General features: G+C 43.8%; 3 protein-coding genes across 3 annotated transcripts in view; all 3 read left to right on the top strand.

The window, feature by feature from the left end:
* Nucleotides 1-87: 87 nt before the first annotated feature.
* On the top strand, nucleotides 88-2,019 carry LOC143010586 (uncharacterized). The gene is made up of 4 exons (XM_076162962.1): nucleotides 88-94; nucleotides 150-291; nucleotides 817-838; nucleotides 1,351-2,019. The coding sequence occupies exons 1-4, from the start codon at nucleotides 88-90 to the stop codon at nucleotides 2,017-2,019; spliced, it is 840 nt and encodes a 279-aa protein (XP_076019077.1).
* Nucleotides 2,020-5,153: 3,134 nt separating this feature from the next.
* On the top strand, nucleotides 5,154-11,717 carry cnga1b (cyclic nucleotide gated channel subunit alpha 1b). Its single transcript, XM_076162961.1, has 16 exons — nucleotides 5,154-5,181; nucleotides 5,279-5,366; nucleotides 6,911-7,027; nucleotides 7,354-7,419; nucleotides 7,509-7,571; nucleotides 7,734-7,844; nucleotides 7,966-8,070; nucleotides 8,203-8,309; nucleotides 8,944-9,118; nucleotides 9,379-9,515; nucleotides 9,597-9,769; nucleotides 10,074-10,199; nucleotides 10,413-10,565; nucleotides 10,668-10,899; nucleotides 11,064-11,239; nucleotides 11,496-11,717. Exons 1-16 carry the CDS (start codon nucleotides 5,154-5,156, stop codon nucleotides 11,715-11,717), a joined length of 2,079 nt encoding a protein of 692 aa, XP_076019076.1.
* A 1,108-nt stretch (nucleotides 11,718-12,825) lies between these two features.
* Nucleotides 12,826-19,490, top strand: part of nfxl1 (nuclear transcription factor, X-box binding-like 1) — a 13,047-nt gene continuing 6,382 nt past the window's right edge. Inside the window, exons 1-15 of the mRNA XM_076163103.1 lie at nucleotides 12,826-12,877; nucleotides 13,476-13,661; nucleotides 13,873-14,055; nucleotides 14,131-14,240; nucleotides 14,345-14,475; nucleotides 14,627-14,671; nucleotides 14,976-15,109; nucleotides 15,235-15,320; nucleotides 15,798-15,873; nucleotides 15,973-16,070; nucleotides 16,157-16,271; nucleotides 16,469-16,593; nucleotides 16,714-16,836; nucleotides 17,366-17,456; nucleotides 18,229-18,349. Coding sequence (XP_076019218.1) covers nucleotides 13,493-13,661; nucleotides 13,873-14,055; nucleotides 14,131-14,240; nucleotides 14,345-14,475; nucleotides 14,627-14,671; nucleotides 14,976-15,109; nucleotides 15,235-15,320; nucleotides 15,798-15,873; nucleotides 15,973-16,070; nucleotides 16,157-16,271; nucleotides 16,469-16,593; nucleotides 16,714-16,836; nucleotides 17,366-17,456; nucleotides 18,229-18,349 — 1,607 coding nt within the window. The 5' untranslated portion in view covers nucleotides 12,826-12,877; nucleotides 13,476-13,492. The remainder of the gene's footprint in view (nucleotides 12,878-13,475; nucleotides 13,662-13,872; nucleotides 14,056-14,130; nucleotides 14,241-14,344; nucleotides 14,476-14,626; nucleotides 14,672-14,975; nucleotides 15,110-15,234; nucleotides 15,321-15,797; nucleotides 15,874-15,972; nucleotides 16,071-16,156; nucleotides 16,272-16,468; nucleotides 16,594-16,713; nucleotides 16,837-17,365; nucleotides 17,457-18,228; nucleotides 18,350-19,490) is intronic.

Here is a 19,490-nt window from a genome sequence, read left to right as displayed (position 1 = left end):
CCAATCTTGAACAGACTTGCTTTTATGGGGGCGTGTCTTTCTGATCAGCGAAACGTGTGTTCCTGCCTCTTGCTTCCCCGGGGAAGCATGAGGGGTTAGGGCTTTAGTACGTCCTTGAAGATGGTGGATTGGATCTGTTTCCAGGTCAGTTGAGGAGCGATTGGATCAGAGCTACGCCACGCAGAAATTCGGCAGCTTCAGGGAGGCTGCCCTGAGTACTGAATCCACCACCAAGCGCGTGGATGACTGCGGCGCCTGCGCGAGGACCTGCGGGCCCAGCGGTGATCCACGGTGCGTGGATCAGAGATTTAAGCGCGTTCAATCGTTGGGGCGGTTATTCGAAACGCTCTTTGGAGTAGTTGTCATAGCAACACGCCTGTAAGCTCAAATCGCTTCTTCGTTGTAAACAAGATGAGATCGCAGCTGGAATCACAATCGGTAAATACAATTTGCTGATTGATTTTCATGATTCTTTATCTTATAATTACGTTCCAGTAGATCTTACACATGGAAAAATTGTGTGATGCAAATTATATTGTTATCTCGTCTGTTCAGGAAAACCTAACTAAGTATCTCATTACGGTAATTATGTTACAAGTTCCACTCATAGTAACGTAAATAACAGCCCCACAATAAACAGTGTTTGTCATTGGGGTTTTTTGTGCGGTGAAAAAACGCACCGGATGAGATTTATTGACTTCTGCTATTTTAGGCAAATAAACATAATAAATATCTTTCAACATTTTACTTCTCGCCTTGATTATGCCTCATCAATGAACATTGCCTCACTCAGCTCTGTTGTGCTGTTGCGTTTAGTGGCCAGCAGATAGAGCCCCTGGTAAGCCTACGCTCTGTTTTGCGCCATACTTATTATTTTTATGTCTCATCTCGTTTCAGACCTTTGCAGAAAGGAAGACATATTTTCAATAAGGATTTAGTTAACAATTTACCACAACCCAAATTTCATCACATAGTTTCAGCCAATCACATTCTTGGTTTCATGGTTTCAACTGTGGATATAATATTGTTGATGCTTATGACTGTCTCTCTTTAATGATGTCAGAGTTGAGGAGCCTCTGGTGAAGGAGGAGAGAAACACTGTCACTTCAGCACTTTTCAGTACAACTGAGTGGGATGAAAATGAGTTCAGAGGTGAAAACGAGCACCGCCGCTCGCTCCCTGGTGTGATTTCGTAGGATTCTGCAGCTTCCTGTTAAACTCACAATGTGTGTTTATTAGCAGATGGGACTTGCAGCTCACGAAAACACTCCCTATTTGCCTCTCTCTCCCTCTCTCTCTCTCTCTCTCTCTCTCTCTCTCTCTCTCTCTCTCTCTCTCTCTCTCTCTCAGAGAGCCAGAGCTCACCGCTGTGAGCAGTGTGACAAAACCTTTGCCCGATCCCAAAATCTGAAGGCTCATCAGCGAACACACACCGGAGAGAAACCATTCATCTGTCCACACTGTGAAAAAACATACACAACCAAGCACAACCTGAAAGTTCATCAGCGTACACACACCGGAGAGAAACCGTTCTGCTGTGAGCAGTGTGGTAAAACGTTTGTTCAGTTGGAGAACCTAAGGAGACATCATCGTATCCACACGGGAGAGAAACTGTTCCGCTGTGAGCTCTGTGGCAACAGTTTCACTCAGTTAGAGAACCTGAGGAGACACAAACGTATCCACACCGGGGAGAAACCCTTCCAGTGCCAATTCTGCGACAAAACCTTCAGTTCATCATCAGGCTGCACAAGACACGAGCGCGTCCACACTGGGCAGAAACTGTACAGCTGTGAAATTTGCTGCCAGCGTTTCATTCATTATGTCTCCTACCGGGAACACTTGCGCTTCCACACGGGGGACAAACCCTACAAGTGTCAGCACTGCCCAAAGCGATTCATCTCTTCATCATATTTCTCCAGGCACCAACGTGTCCACACCGGCGAGAGACCGTACTGGTGTGAGCGATGCAAGAAGAACTTTGCCTGGTCAGATCAGTTGACACGACATCGGTGCTTCTAAATCATAGGTGTCAAACCTAAGGCCCACAGGCCAAATCCGGCCCGCCACGTCATTTCATGTGGCCCGCGAGAGCAAAGAGCATTTAAGCGTAAATTGTCCATAAACTACATTTCCCGCATGTCGATTTTGTGACCCGCGAAGTGACGGCATCCTGCCACCAAAATGCAGCGTTTCCACATAAGCGTCAGATCAGCGTTTAACAAAGGTGATTTTCCAAGGATAGATTCTCGGATATTTTAGTAAATGATTCTTTCATGTAATTTCTATGAACGGCTTTCCGTGCCTTACGATCTTCTCAAATCGATCTTGCTCTCCCCAGCTTTCCATAGTGGTATCCAAATCGCTACTTTACGGTAATTTCCTGCTTTGTACTTTTCAGTAAATGCTGCGTGTTTGTTCTGGAAATGTCTTTGAATATTTTGCCTTTTACTTATTTATTACGATTTCGCTTTAATTTCTCTCCATATAGTAAGCACATTTTTATTAATTATTATTATTTCTCTCCTATATTGTTGTGCAATAGTGTTGTAACTGTTGAGGCAGAATAAACTCTCTATGTCCCTCCAAGACTTTTTTGGAGTTATCCATGGATAGTGAGTCAGTTCAGTTCACATTTACACAGATGTGGAAATGTATGTACATTTAAAATCATTTCTAGATCTTGACAAGTTGTCTTATATTTACCTTATTGTTATTATTGTTATTGGTGAAATTGGAGTTGTTTTTACTTAAGACAGTGGTTCCCGAAGTGGGGGGCCCAGCGCTATTGCGGTGCGCGATGGGAAGAGGAGCTATACGAACAAGTGTCGCCTCAGGCAAATGAATGAGGCCATACTACTTTATATCGCAGCCGGAGAATGAGCATCCAGATAACATTATTGTGCCATGTATTTGTATCCTTATCAATTGTTTGTTTTTTAAAAAATCAGCTGGTCTGACGCATCGTTAGCGTGGCTAGCCGTTAGTTAGCGTTACAAGTTGTGAGGGATTTATCCAATTAGTATTATTAACAACGCAGGAGAATGAACGATTACCCACTGCTAGGTAGAAGAGCCATGGCCACACTCCTTCCTTTGCCACATCCTACCTACAGTATGTGAGCCTCAATAAACACAAAATATAGGTTGGAGCCGGACATTGAAAAGTGTCAGTCCAACAGCTGCAGTGAAAATATTCTTCTCTACAGAAGGGGGGCACTTCAGAAAAAGTTTGGGAACCACTGAGTTAAGAAATTTCAGGTTGTTCATCATATGTTTTGTAAAAAGATAGTTAAATAAAAGTAAACATTTGCAACATGAACCTGTACTTCTTTGCACTAAAACAAAGGGAAAACTTGGAGTTGTCCATTTACACCCATAAATAGGTTATTATGCTATGAGTTTACTAATCCGGCCCACTTGAATCTAAATTGAGCTGAATGTGGCCCCGAACTAAAATGAGTTTGACAGCCCTGGTCTAAATGATGGAGAGGCGCAGGGCGGGACACCACGCTCTGTTTCATCGGAACGCACAAATATTATAAACATTTCAGCATGAATGTGATGTGAGATGATGAGATGACAAAACAGTGATTGTAATCGTGTAAAATCTGTAAGACTGTCATTCACTCTCATGTCAACAAATGCAAATAGAACTAAAAATATAGTTTTTACTGTTACTTTTTTAAAACACTAACAGTTAATTCTTTTGACAACCTGACATGCATCTGTATTGGTGTTATAGCTGTATGATGTAGAAATGTGAAACTTGACATCGCATCATGTATAGCAATGGTCTCTATTATCTTCTTCAGATCTATTATCTTCTTCAGAGCTTCCAATGTTCAATGTAAACATGTAAATTACAGCGGCAGTATCAGGCCGTGGGGCGCAGTTCCTCCCTGACGCCGTAGATTTCCTGCTATCACGTGACAGGCACAACATGAAGGGGACCATTTGATCGCTGCTTCAAAGTGTCTGAAACCGTTGGCATGGAGACATTTCATGACTAAGCCGCGGTACTGCGTGTGATCTGTGACCTCGCCAAACAGCAAGGCTACACAAATAAAGATTGCTTAGAGGCTAAATGACTCTGGTGTAACTAATGTCCTAATTGAACAACACACATGGAGTTGCCGTCTTGTTAATTTGTGAGATTGTGTGTCCAAATTTCCAGGATATCACGACTCATCTCGTTATCATTCCACTTTTGACAATTGGACCTTTGATAGACTTTCACTTCAAAAGGAATTGATTGATAAAATAGTTAAGAAGAGAATCATTCATAAAACCACCTGTGATTACAGCATTTAGGCAGATTGGCAAAAACAATTAATAATGCAGATATAAATATATACTGTATCAAAATATATATAGACATATATGTACAACAGGATGTTAAGAGTAGGGGATTGCTATGCTACATATAGACTGCACAGAATAAATTGAATTATTGCACCAATAAATAGAATTAAAATGGAATGAATGAGTATGGGGGACGGATTGCTTGGAGGTGAGAGGGGTTATGTTGACTTTAAGAGTCTAATGGCTTGGGGGAAGAAGCTGTTGTAGATTGTTCTGCTCCTGATGCTGCAAATCCTCCTGCCAGAGGGTAGCAGGGAGAACAGTCCATGGTGAGGGTGGGTGGGGTTCTTCCTGATGTGAAGGTGAAGAGGACCACTAGCATGGAGACAAGGACAAAGTGTGCAGACTAGGAAGAGCCATGGCAGCGTTCTTCTTGTAACATTAGCATTAGCACATACCTGTGACAGTGGAGTTTACTGGTGTGAGACCAGCCATGGAGAAACCAGTAACACCATCGACATCACTGTTACTGGTAAGATCATTAAACATCCTCCATCATTAGAACCTACAGTGAATTCATTCATATCTGACATTAAAACAACACATAGATGTGGTGAAAAAGAGTCAGTCTAAAACACAGAGGAATTTATACAAGGGTTGATTGATAAGTTCTGAGCTCTGAACCTGAACCTTAAAGTTGCTGAGATTGTGTCTGTCCTAGTTCCTCTTTGTGTTCAGCTGGTCCAGTGGTCTTGTAGAGTCTAGTCCTCCCTGTGATGGAGGGAGCTGCTGTCACTCTGCACTGTAACACCAACAAAACTTCTTCCAAACCTGCGGATTTCATCAGCGGTTATGGAGAGTCTCCAGCTGTCTGTCACAGGTCAGTTCATGGAACCCTCAACCTTCTACTCTTCATTCTGATGAGGATCATTTTAATTGTTTTAATTGTTATTATATGTTATCTTTGGATTTTGCAGCTAAAACTCCTACGACAGCCCCGCCCACTGACACACCCATGCCCGCCGAAGCAACCCCTCCCACCGACGCAGACTGGTCTGCCACCAAGTGGTCTTCTGCCCATACTGCATCTGCACTCTGCTCCTGGCTCCTGCTCCAGACTCTCCGTTACACACCAACACACAGACTTCACTCATCTTGGCTCCACCCCCTCAGATAGAAAGTGGGCGGGGTTATGCAGGATATACTGTATGCTGATATCTATAAAATAGATGCGTGAACAAGAACTGAGTTTTTACTGGACGGGCGGGTAACAAAGTCTTCAGACCATTAAACATTCCATTGATCATTGTTGGTATCAGCAAAAAAATATTTCCATTTTCTCGAAACCTGACATGAGGAGCTACCAATCTCCTTGACAACAATCTCATCTGCTCAGGCTGAACAGGGATTGGATGAAGAGCATGACGACATCGACATTGCAGAGGTCACAACTGAGCATTACTTCTGAACTAGAGAGAGAGAGAGAGAGAGAGAGAGAGAGAGGGAGATGATGAGCGATTTCAGATACAACAAACATTTTACTGTTAATAAAGTCATTGTGATGCTTTTATTATGTGTTTTATTATTTCAGTCTTACTGAAGAGTGAAGCTGAGATCTGCTGTAGTTTCAGGGTTTCACAGGAAGAGACTGTGTGTGTGCCTCAGTGTGAGTGTGTGTTTATGCATGTATATTCATTTGTGTCTGTCTGTTGCCGGTTGTGAGTATATGTCTCTGTGCGAGTGTGTGTGTGGTATTAGGTGAGATTGCTGACTCAGCAGGATCAACAGAAAGCTGAAGCCATGTCAGTAATCTGCTCCTCCACTCTCTCTGTCTCTCTCTCTCTGTCTCTGTCTCTCTCTCTCTCTCACTCTCTCTCTCTCTTTCTTTCTTTCTCTTTCTCTTGCCTGGAAATAAAAACAAGATTAGATTAAATTTAAATACATTCATTTACATACATACGTCTTACATTTACCTTTATATTTCCTTTGGCCCTCGCCACGTTTCTAAATAGTTGGAAATAATTTTGTTGTGCTTTCATTTGGTTGAATTGAGATTTTTCTTCTCTATTTGATTTGTTCCGTTAGCAATTATTGGCAGGGAGATTCCAAAGCACTGAACAAGCAGTCAGGTACGTAGCGCCACCTATGGGTTAAGGTGAGACAGGCATTTCAGCGTCTCATCCTCCGCTAATCCTTTTATCTGTGTCAGGGAGTGAGAGACAAGAAAACCTTTGTCTCTCCGTCTCTCCTTGCCTCCATCCATCTGCCCTCTTTTCTTAATTTTCCCCGCTGGAATCTAAACTTCATCCGGATTTAAAGGCACAGGCTGCGGTTTCCATGGCGAGAACTTTGATGGGCATTCGGTGGATGTAAATTGTGTAAAGGACGAGCAACAGATTATCAGTGGACGGGTGAGTAGGGTGATAATAGAATAGAGGGCAGGGCCTTCATAGATATCAATACAATCTGATCAAGAAAGCAACATTCGATATTAATCATAAATGATCAATTATAGAAGATAAATCTCCTGCAAAATATGATTCTAAAGAAACTCCCACAAAAAACTGACAGAAATCATCATAAAAACCAGTCCATCACTTTTTCTCCAGACAGGAAATGGCAAAGGTTGGCCCGTTTGCCCCGCCCACCATCTTCAAGTTATCTTCTCCAGCTGCTGTTATGGGGGACATGGGGGAGGAGCCTGGAGAGGTCAAGGAGGTGGACAGGTGAGTGTCAGAAAGTAACACAATTGTTGTACCTGTATGTTGCCATGCAGGTAATGATAGCTGGTCCTGAGGGTCTGAGGCGGGGAGGGAGATGATATATAACAATACAAGACAGCTGATCGGTGTTCTGGACGCTCATTCTCCTACAGCGAGACGAAGAAGTATCGCCTCATTCATTTTCCTGAGGCGGTACTTATTCATATCGCTCCTCTTACGGTACTGCGCCCCCCCCCCCCCTAGGGGTCGCTCCCTCTTTTTGGGAACGGAGTTAGTTCATAACCTCTCTCCTCTGATTGGCTGATTTTAGATGGTTTGATTTCTTTCAGGGACTCCCAGAGATTTGCAGCAGGAGCTCTGTTCAACGTCAACAACAACAACAACAATGAAGAAGAGTGAGCATACACATGCCCCCCCCCCCCCACACACACACACACACACACAAAGTTTATGTCTGTATGATGTATGTCATGTCTTCTTTCAGGGAGGAGAAGAAGAAGAAGAAAAAGGACAAGAAAGAAAAGAAGGAGAAAAAAGAGAAGAAGGAGTGAGTTTGATCTTTTATTTTCTTTCTTTGGATCTGAAGATTACAGAAAGTCTGAGTGGACAAAAAGCTACTTTGTGTGTTTTAGTTTTTTTCTGGATTCCTTGCAATAATAAAGAGATTTCAATGTTTTTGACATCCATGTCTTTGGGCAACTCCTCCCAGGAAAGAGAAACAGGAGAAGAGGGAGAGGAAGGAGAAGAAAAAGAAAGAGAAAGAGGAGAAAGAGAAGGAGAAAGAAAAGGAGAAAGAAAAGGAGAAAGCCAAACAGGAGGCGTAGGTTTGATTTATTCATGATGACTCAACATACGATCATTGATTTATGTCCGCTGTGATTAATTATCTCGGTAGATTAATTATTGAAGTAATACCTTGACTTATTGATTATTGTGTTCAGTCCTAAGGAGATCACAGTGATTGATCCAGCAGGTAATACCTACTATCACTGGCTGTTTATCATCACAATGCCCGTCATGTACAACTGGACCCTAATTATAGCCAGGTATAGCCAGGTACCGCACACACACCCAATATCTCAAGACAAAAATGATTGTTAGGTAAGTAAATTGAATTGTTTTGTGGTGTGTGTGTGTGTGTGTGTGTGTGTGTGTGTGTGTGTGTGTGTGTGTTTCAGGGCATGTTTCGAGGAGCTGCAGACAGACTACCTGTTCCTCTGGTTCTTCGTGGACTTCGTCTCTGACGTACTCTACGTGTCTGACATGGTCTTCAGAACAAGAACGGGTCTGAACCAATCGTTAATCTGCATTAATCCACACAGTGACAGACGATCAATCTGATTGGTTGATGGCATACTTGATGAATCCTGTATGTGAATATAACAACGTGATAGATTAGACGCAAAGATTTCATGTGTGAACCTCAAGACATCAGTCATGCTTGTGCTGCTGTAGCGCCACCTACATGAACATGATTTAGGGAAACGGCTTAGGTTTGGTACTGGCCGGCCAGATGTTGGCGCTGTAATTAACACATTTATGTTTTGGTCTAGAACTTTTGAGCCGTTACACATAGAATCCAAATTCCTTTTCTATCCACATCATCAAATTTATCACACCAAACTCTTTCCAAAGCAGGTTTTTGTTTCTCTTCCAATCTTGATATTCCTTACAGTTAAATTGCATTGTTGAGATATGGAGACATGATTGAAGGACTGTATGGGCCTGGGTGGAGGTATGAACTTCAAGGATCGCCCCTCTAGTGACACTGTTTATACAAGAGTTGATGTATAATGCAGTAAGAAAAGAGAATGAATATTAAAAAAGACAACGTCTCATCCAGACATGGTTTTTCAAACCTCCACACAACACAGTTCGGGAGTTATGATTGTTATGGTGAAGTGTGATTGTGTGTTCAGGTTACCTGGAGCAGGGTCTTCTGGTGAAGGATGAGCAGAAGCTGCGCGATCGATACGTCAACAGCTTCCAGTTCAAATTGGACATGGCCTCCATGGTGCCCACTGATGTCCTGTACGCCGTGTTTGGCCTGAACTACCCAGAGATCCGCCTCAACAAGCTCCTCAGGTTCAACAGGTATACAGGAACATTTCAAAATAAAAGTATCGGAATGAATCAAGAAAGGATCTCAACAACAGACAAATTGCATATTAACACTGGCACATGATCTTTTCCACTGAAGACACACGATCAACATTTTTCTTCAATCAATAATCAGTACCTCTACAATCTTCTGCATCTAAATTGTTGAAATCATTTTAAATTCCCACACACTGCCAAACTTAACTTAGCATCCCAGTGGTTGGTCCTCCATTTGCCGAATGTTGTTGTTGTAGGATGATGGAGTTCTTCCAGCGGACAGAGACCAGGACTAACTACCCCAACGTTCTTCGTATCTCCAACCTTGTCATGTACATCGTCATCATCATCCACTGGAACGCCTGCCTCTACTACTCCTTCTCCAAAGCCGTCGGTGGGTGTTGTGTTTCAGTCCAACGTTTATTCGGTTGGATAGTTACGGAACAGTTTAACACGTTGTTTCACCCTTTTCCAGGCTTTGGTTCGGACAGGTTTGTTTATCCCGACCCATCTGATCCAGAGTTTGGTCGTCTGATTAGGAAGTATGCCTACAGTATGTACTGGTCCACACTGACACTCACTACCATTGGAGAAACGCCCCCTCCTGTCGAGAATGCTGAGTACCTTTTCGTCGTCACAGACTTCCTGGTGGGTGTGGCTTAACCAGTGGTAAAGTCATACAGTCATTGGTTGTGCTTCTTCATACAAAACAAGAATGGTTAGACAGTTAGATGATAAAAAATAAAAGGCAAAAAGTGCCAGCTGCATCTTCTCACTTTGCCTTGTGCACTTTACACTAAATATGCTTGATAGCACTGATGCTTTAGAATGTTAAGTTTGCAAGTGAATTTTTACGCAGCTTATTAGTACAGGTAGCTAGGTAGCGACAGGGTGCTTAAGGAGTTGGTGCTTAATAGGTTTTTCTGTTGTATTCTATTACACTGTCCTTCAGGTTGGAGTGCTGATCTTCGCCACCATCGTTGGTAACGTTGGTTCAATGATTACAAACATGAATGCAGCCAGAGCCGACTTCCAGTCCCGCATTGATGCCATCAAACAGTACATGACCTTTCGAAAGGTCAGTTAATTAGTTAGTTAGGCTAACATTAGTGACTTGGATTGGGAACTACAAGGACCTGATGTTCTCCGCAGAGCACACAGAATCCTGAAGCAGCAGTGGCGATTTGAGTACATTTGTTGACTTCAGCTTGTTACTAATAGTGTAAACAAGAGTTTTACCCAGCCTAAATTTAAAGTTTACAATCTACTACCTACCACCTTCTATCTCCAGGTGACTAAGGATCTGGAGAAGCGAGTGATCAAGTGGTTTGACTTTCTGTGGACCAATAAGAAAGCAGTGGATGAAAGGGAGGTGTTGAAGTGCCTGCCTGACAAACTGAGAGCCGAGATCGCCATTAATGTCCACCTGGATACCTTGAAGAAGGTATTTTTAGCCATGTTGCTATTGTAAACAGCATTGATTGTTATCATACCTGGATCTTTGTCATCATTGTTTGATACTTTTCTTTTCTTTGACTTCCTTCAGGTTCGTATCTTTGCTGACTGTGAGGCCGGGCTCTTGGTGGAGTTGGTGCTGAAGCTGCAGCCTCAGGTCTACAGCCCAGGTGATTACATCTGCAAGAAAGGCGACATTGGTAGGGAGATGTACATCATCAAGGAGGGAAAGCTTGCAGTTGTCGCTGACGATGGCATCAAACAGTTTGTTGTTCTGAGCGATGGGAGCTATTTTGGCGAGATCAGCATCCTGGCAATTAAGGGTAAGTCATGAGCTCAGGTGTTTTCAGTTTTCTCACGATCTGGTAGAGATCATTAGTATCCATTAGAAAACAGCGCCATCTGTGTGTGTGTCTACTGTCATCACATCTTAAGAATGTCCGTTTTGCTTCATTCACCAAATTGCTTAACTCTGCTCTCCTGACAGGAAGTAAGGCAGGCAACAGAAGGACGGCAAACATCAGAAGCATCGGCTACTCCGACCTCTTCTGTTTGTCCAAAGATGACCTGATGGAGGCACTCACAGAGTATCCAGATGCTAAAGCCTTGCTGGAGGAAAAGGGAAGACAAATTCTGATGAAGGATGGGTTGCTGGACCTGGAGGTACAGTGATGTCGTATAGCTTTTTGTTTATGAGATGATGAGTAGAAACGACAAAGTATGAATAATCGATTGTTGTCACTAATTTGTTTTGGGGGGGCAACATGTTTATTTTAACAGATTAGGGAAATGTGCATTATATTCCAAATTCATGGAATTCCATGAAACTCCTTATTTAACTCAGATGAGTATGAACACAATAGATATTAGTTTCTACCCTAAGTAAAAAAACATTGGAATAACTTATCTTGGCTTCTAGGTGGCAGCACAGGGCCCCGACCCCAAAGAGATCGAGGAGAAGGTGGATAGGATGACGACCATGCTGGACACCCTGCAGGTGCGTTATGCCCGACTGATGGCAGAGCATGAAGCCACCCAGAGCAAACTGAAGAATAGAGTCACCAGGCTGGAGAAGAAACTGCCACCACCCCAGATCGAGGCCCTGCCCCCTCCAACACTGGAGAAAGAAGAAGGAAAGTAAATAAGGAGGAGGGGCTTGGTAAAACTTTACATGAAGCACAAAACATGAAGCATCACTGCTGACCAGAACACAATGGTTTGTGGGAAACTAAGGACCAAAGATGCACCAAACGCGACCACAGCACTCTGCGTTTCTCTGAGCCTTTGCGCTGATCCAGGACACGTCTGGTCATTATTACATATTTGGTCTGAAAATGTGGAATGAATTTGTGCTCGGCTTTCTGTCAAGCCTCATCCAGCCAATCACAGTACAGCTTGTCATAGGTTAATTTGCTGTAGGAGCTCTTTGCTGTAACTGTGCTAATTCATCTGCTAAATCTACTACTGTAATTCGACTAGTATAACTTTCACTACAGCTATTATTTCTGTTTCTACTGCCATTACCTCTGCTGATATCAGAACTACTTCACCTTTTACTCCTGTTTCTGCAGTTTCCACCACAATTACTATAGCCCTTCTATTGAGACAAGTGTGACAGCTACACAAATGACACACTGCCACCAATTAACTGATAATGTGCAGATTTGTGATCATTTTCATTAAAACAATTATTTTAGTTTTGTCAATACGCTACAACAACCATTTGACAGATAGATTATTGGTTTTTTTCTTCAATTTAAATGTGAGGATGAAGTGAGTTTCAAACTGAACCTGAAATATATGCAAATAAATAATAAATGTATTATCTATCACTGCAACTTACCACTACAGCTGTCTTTATTTTATTTTTTTATTTTTTTATGTTTTTATTATTATTTTCTATTTCATTTCATTTCATTTCATTTCATTTTATTTCATTTTATTTCATTTTATTTCATTTTATTTTAACACCAATCATCGGACTGCTGTTAGCAATGGAACTATTAAATTAAAATAAAATGTAAAAATCTAATTTGTTCTTGTAATTTGTTAATAGTTTGCTGCGTGTAAACATATGCGTGTGTCTATTAAATTTCTGAATGAAACGTCTCTGCAGTCTGTCTGACACGTCGCACTGGTCGCGTATCTGTGTGAGCGACGGGACTTGTAGTTTTATTTTGACCGTATACTTTTTCTGCTCTGTACAAACCGGCTCCTTCCGGTACTGCTAGTACCATCATGCATCGCGCAGCCGTGCGCATGTCAATTACACAACGGAGTCCAGCGCTGCGGACTGCAGAGGTGTGTGTACTAGAGAACTCTAAATCATTTTTCACCTCAAATGTTACTGAGTTCTCAGACAGTTTGTGACGTTTGTTGTCGCCAGATTTACAGTTTAATTGTTAAAGAGTTAGTTAGCCTAGCCTCCCTAGCCGTCTTACAAGTGCAGTGGATGTGAACTTGGCTGTTAGCGTTAGCAACTAGCACTACTAGATTTATAGGAGCCATTGAAGGGTTAAGTCTGAAACCAATGAAATTTTTAAATGTCAGAACATACGTGTAACATCACTTCTCGTTTAAATGATTTTGGTCTATTTAATTAATGAATAAGGAAGGGGTAGGAGCAGCAGAACTTGTGAAAGAGCTGTTCTGGTATAACTAGTGACAATGACAACTGGTGACATTAACCAGTTTGCTTGCTACGAAGGCCGAGGATGTGCAGTACGTGAGCCATGTTTGTTGTCTTGCTCAAAAGATAACACACTCACACACACATTCTAGCCTTTGTTGTATTATTACCAGACTGATGGAAGAAGATGATGAGCTCATGTATTTGCGGTCCCAGCACTTAACTGATGTGTTCACAACACTCACTTTGTCTCCCTCAACCCCCCCAAAGGTTCACACGAGGTTGCCATGGAGCCCGCCTGGCGACAGCAGGGCAGGGGCCGTGGCCGGGGTCAGGTTGGTCCAGGTGAAAGGTCACGGCCGGTGCAGGAGAGAGAGAGGCCAGGAGCTTCCATAGTAGGATATGCTGGGAGAGGAGGGAAGAGCAACCCCATCACCACTACCCAACCTGAGCACGGTGTGTGTTGTTTGTTTGTGTTCATGAATTTTCCCCCATTTCCCCCCATCCAATATTTCCAACTGTACACAGCAAACTGCCGTTAGCTCTTTCAGAATAAAACCCTTTTAGCTGCTTGAAGCTGAAAACAAGGCGGAGAGCTTTTATGAAGGATATTACACAGGATGCAAATAGTTTGCGTTGGCTTTGAATTTCTGTTTGTCGTGCACAGGTGTGATTGTTCAATCCAAGTTTGAGGAGATCAGGAAGTCCAACCAGGCCACGGCTCAGCGATTGGTCGAGAGCCACTTAAGCTCCTCCTCTGACGATGACAACGAAGTAGAGACCGAGCTGAAGGACGGAAAGAGAGGGAAGATCCTCGAGTCGACGTTCACAACCTACACCGACCAGACAGGTGAGGCGGATGTAACCATGGCAACAGCAGGTAACTCTGCTGACGCTCTCCCAGCTAATGAGTTTCCTCCCTCAGGTGGTGATGTCAGCGGTCTTGTCAGGATTGGTCAGTACGTCAATGATGTGTTTCAGTCTGGAGCTCTCACCTGTCTGATCTGCATTGCTTCTGTCAAGAGGACACAACCAGTGAGACACACACACACACACACACACACACACACACGCTTCCTGTTTACACCCCTTTGCAACAACTATCATCTCTCTCTCTCCCTGGCTCTCTCTCTCTCCAGGTGTGGAGTTGTTCCAGCTGTTTCTCCCTCTTCCACCTCCCCTGTATCCAGAAATGGGCCAAGGATTCGGTCTTCCTCGTCTCCTCCGTCACTGACGAAGACTTTGGTCAAAAGCAGCATCCGTGGCCCTGGTGAGTCAGCAGATCAGCTCTGTGTTTGATTTGGTTTAACTTAGATTTCATTGCCTAAACAAACAATCAGTAGCTTGCAGAATAATGTAACGTGCTGCTAACGCTTAAGATGTCCAGTAGGGTTGAGTGTTTTTCAATCTTTTCTCGTCAGTCCAAAATGTCGAGCAGAATATCCACCCAGCGCCACCCCCAACAGGTAGGCTTCTTTGTATGTGTATGTGTGTGTGTGTGTGTTACATTTCACTTTAGTGCCCGCTCACTGTGTCCTATTATGAAGGCTCACTACTTATCAATCAACCCTCACACACAGTACTGATGTCTGTTGGGTAAAGTTTGGGAGTTGTGGGGAATAACCGCAGATGAAGTGGCAGAATCGCGTCAGGAGTTGTTGAGAGATACAAACCCCTGATCATCACCTGATCCAGTCAGTGCCTCTGTCCTCCAGCAGGGGGCGTGGCAGGCCCTCCTCCAGTCTGAACCTACTCTTGTGTTGCATTCAGGTACACATGTTACTGTGGGAAGCTGCAGGATCCCCCAGCTGATCCCTGGTTGGTTCCTCACTCCTGCGGCTCTGTGTGTCAGAATGAACTCAAGCCCAACTGTGGACACACCTGTCTGCTGCTCTGTCACCCCGGTAGCCACACACACCCACACACACACACACACACACACACACACAATTATTACACACTATCCATGTAATCTTCATGTTTATTAATTGTTCAGCACTCAGTAACACCAGCAAACGTGTATTTTCAGGTCCATGCCCTCCCTGTCCAAAGATGGTGTCAGTATCCTGTTTGTGCAGCAAAGCCAAGCCCCTCCCCCGTCGCTGTAGCAACAAGGTATATGTCTAACAATCTGTTCTAAAGTGATTATTACCTCCGCCAAGGAGGTTATGCTTTTGCCCTGGTTTGTGTGTTTGTGTGTTAGCAAGATAACTCAAAAGGTTACTGACAGATGTTGATGATATTTTGTGTTGTGGAGATTTTGAGGAGGATCAGAATTTTAGTTTGGTTGTTAAATTGAATCATGTTTCGGGCATTCAGCCTGCTTGTCCTGTGTTGATACTCAGTCATCACTAGATGGCAGCAGAGACTAAAGACGGTATAGCCGGTACGTTTAACCTCTAACCCTGAAACCTTTTAGTTTTTGTCCGGTTCAGATTGTATCAAACTGCTTTTTAATGATGACAATTTGATTTGGATTTGACAAACTATCTACTTGTCACTTGTCACTCTGTAATGATTGACAGCTTGATTGAGACTTGGTCCTGATTTCCACCCTAACTGTGTGTGTCTCCACTCCCTGTTGGTATTTAGGCCTGGTCATGTCAACAGCAGTGTGGGAAGTTGTTAGCTTGCAAACAACACATCTGCACACAACTTTGTCACTCAGGTACTCCTGCGCGCACACACACATGTACAGCATGCACTCGTTGTGATGACAAGGCTGACTTTGCCCTCCCCCCTCCCCTCCCCCCCTTGCGTGTGTCAGAGTGTTCTTCCTGTCCCAGAGTGAGCATTCAGAAGTGCATGTGCGGACGAGAGGAGACGCAAAGACCCTGTGCCATCCCCCAGTGGAACTGCAAACAGGTACACTACTGTAGTTCACTTACTACAGCCTACAAGTGGACTTGAATATTATGTTGTATATGATGATGTAAATCCCCCCCCCCCAGGTGTGTGGGTCAGTGCTCTCCTGTGGGAATCATACCTGTGAGGTTGTGTGCCACAATAGAGCTTGTCCTCCATGTCCACGCTCTGTCAGCAGATCCTGTCCCTGCGGCAAGACCAGTGAGAGACACACACACACACACACACACACACACACACACACACACACACACACACACACACACACACACACACACACACACACACAAAATACTGTAAGAATAGGGAACACTTTCTCTTGTTCTATTTGTGTAAGTGTGTGTGTGTGTGTGTGTGTGTGTGTGTGTGTGTGTGTGCGTGTGTGTGTGTGTTTGCAGAGTCGTCTCTGCCGTGTACGGAGGAAGTGTCACCGTGCGGTGATACTTGTGATCGTCATCTGGCATGTGGAAAACACACCTGCTCAATGAGATGTCACAGAGGGAGTTGCGACACTTGCAGACAGGTCTCTCTCTCACACACTCACATAGAGGAAGCAGACACTATACTACTAAGTAACACAACATTTGCTCAAGAACCTCACAGCTCTGGGTTCAGATATTGTAACGAGCTTCCTGTGTTCCAGGAAGTGGAGAGGGAGTGCCGGTGTGGTAAATACAGGAAGTTGATGCCCTGCCACAAGGAATACCTGTGCGACTCCAAATGTCCCAAAACCAGAAGCTGTCAGAGGCACCAGTGCAGGAGGAAGGTCTGTCCATCTGTCAATACGTCATCAATACCTGCAGCTTCATCAATGCTGTTGTCGTACCTCATTAAATCCATCTCACTCACACACACACACACACACACGGCCCCGTGTCTACGCGAGTCTGATGCCTCCACGGCTCTGGAAGCTTTGTGTTTGTAAATGTCAGTGTGATGCTATCTGTGTGTTTGTGTATGTGTAATCTGATGGTAAAAGGTTGGCGGTCCGTCTGTCTGATGGTTTCTGTTATCACGCAGGTCCAGCCGACAGCTGCTGAGCCCTTCACACTTTTAGCAACGTTTTAACATTTTCCCGGATTCTCTTCCTCTCATACCCGAGTTGCTGAACCTCTTAAGCCTCTATATATCAGACGTATTTTATGAGATGCTGACTGTCAGAATGAGTTCAGTAGAACAAGAAATAAGTGGACAACCATCTCTGAATTTAGCGGGAATGTCCTTTTATCTGCAATAATTGTTGTTTTTGAGTCTTATCATGACTCAAATCTTTCCCATGATGCTCTGTGTTTCAGTGTTGCCCCGGTAACTGCCCCCCCTGCGACCAAAACTGTGGCCGAACTCTGGGCTGTCGTAACCACAAGTGTCCCTCCGTGTGTCACCAAGGTAACGCAAACGCACACATTGTCTGGCTCTGGTTTGTGGGGCCCCGCTGACTTACGTTAATCATGTCGCACGAAACGAGAACATCAGAGCTACGGGAACTGATGGAGAAGAAGCTTCACACACATACACACACACACTCACTCATGTATATATGTTGCCCTCTGCTTCCTGGGTCGCATCATTAATTCCCTTTCATAAAGTGCGTGGGTGTGTGCGCTCCTACCGACTTCCCTCTCTTTGTGGCAGATTAATATACTGCTTCCTCTCGCTATTGATTGGGTGATAAGGGATAATTTATTCATCCGTGGGCTCCTGATTGGCTGAAAAGATTACACATCATTTGTTTGTGCTGATTGGCTGCTCTGACCTTTTCATGGGGGACGAGGTAGAAGGTCGGACCACCAGCACACACACAGACAGTGGTTTTTGTGTGTTTAAGTTGAGACTGAGTGACTCATGTATTGTCTCAGTTGACGTTATTGTTATGATACACATTACATGTTCAGGATTATTTAATGGGATCATTAATCTCTATGTAGTTTCAAATACACAATCAATCAAATCGGTTACATCAAGACGGTAAAGGCAAGGTGATCAACAGCGGTCCGGCAATTCTTTTGCAGTCCTCAAGAGAACTCTGTAAATGGCTTTAAACAAGTTGAAATCTCTCTATCTCTCTCTGTGTCTCTGTCTCCATCTCTGTGTCTCTCTTTCTCCATCTCTCTCTCCATCTCTCTCTCTCTCTCTCTCGCTCTCGCTCTCGCTCTCTCAGGCAGTTGTTATCCCTGTCCAGAGACGGTTCAGCTGAGGTGCACCTGTGGCTCCACAGCCTCAACCGTCCCGTGCGGCCGCGAGAGGAGCACCAAGCCGCCCCGCTGCAAGGTTCCCTGCAGGTACACACTGGCCACCTGTTCTCACACAGACATACAGTCAGGGCCATAAGTATTTGGACATTTGCACAATTTTCACAATTTTGGTCCTGTGCACCATCACAATGGACTTGAGATGAAACAATCAAGATGTGCTGTAAGTGCAGACTTTGAGCTCTAATTTGAGGGTATTCACATTCAAATCAGGTGAACGAACCCATAGACATCACCAGACGTTGATATTCGTCCCTGGTTATGCTCTGCGGGGCCTCTCCTGCAGCTGTTAGTTTCTGCCTGTTCTTGGGGCATTTTCCCTTCAGTACTGTCTTCACCAAGTGAAATGAACATTCTACTTATTTGCCTTAAAAAACTCTTTGGTTGCTTTCGCGGTATGCTTCAGGTCCTTGTCCATCTGCACTGTGAAGTCGCCTCAAATGAGTTCTGAAGCATTTGGCTGAATATCAGCAGATAATATTACCCATAACACTTTAGAATTCATCCTGACGCTTTTGTCAGCAGTCGCATCATCAACAAATACAGGGGAACTAGTTCCATTGGCAGCCATACATGCTCACGCATAACACTACCACCATCATGCTTCACTGATGAGGTGGTATGCTTTGGATCATGGGCAGTTCCTTTCTATTTAGAACTACATTTCTATTGTGCTTAACCTTTCTTGTCATCACTCACTCACTCACTCACTCATCTCTGTCCTGCATGCTATTCCTCAATCCATGACTTTATATGTTTTGCCTTGCATGCCTTTGCACCTCTGTATAATCCCACTGGAAGTTCCTATTGCACACCCAGCCATTCGTGCATTGCAATGATGTCATAGGGTACATACAGTTCTTACAGGATGATGTCACAGGATGTAGGCTGTATTCACTCTGAGTACAATGTCTTGAATGTTGACTTTGACACAGATAGACCTACCTCTCGTCTGGGTCTTTTTGTGTTGCTGAGCTCACCAGTGCGTTCTTTCTTTTTAAGAATGTACCTAACAGTTGAAATTGCCACACCTGATGTTTTAGCTATCTCTCTGATGGGTTTGTTTTGATTTTTCCTCTGAATGATGGCTTGCTTCACTAATAGTGACAGCTCTTTGGACCGCATGTTGAGAGTTGACAGCAACAGATTCCAAATGAAAATACCACACTTG

The sequence above is a fragment of the Genypterus blacodes genome, unplaced genomic scaffold, assembly GCF_046128005.1.
Source record: "Genypterus blacodes isolate CSIRO-AG114 ecotype Tasmania unplaced genomic scaffold, CSIRO-AGI_Gbla_v1 ptg000129l_1, whole genome shotgun sequence".
In the NCBI taxonomy this organism is placed as follows: domain Eukaryota; kingdom Metazoa; phylum Chordata; class Actinopteri; order Ophidiiformes; family Ophidiidae; genus Genypterus; species Genypterus blacodes.
Note: the sequence above shows the minus strand (reverse complement) of the source record. Positions and strands in the feature narration are given on the sequence as shown.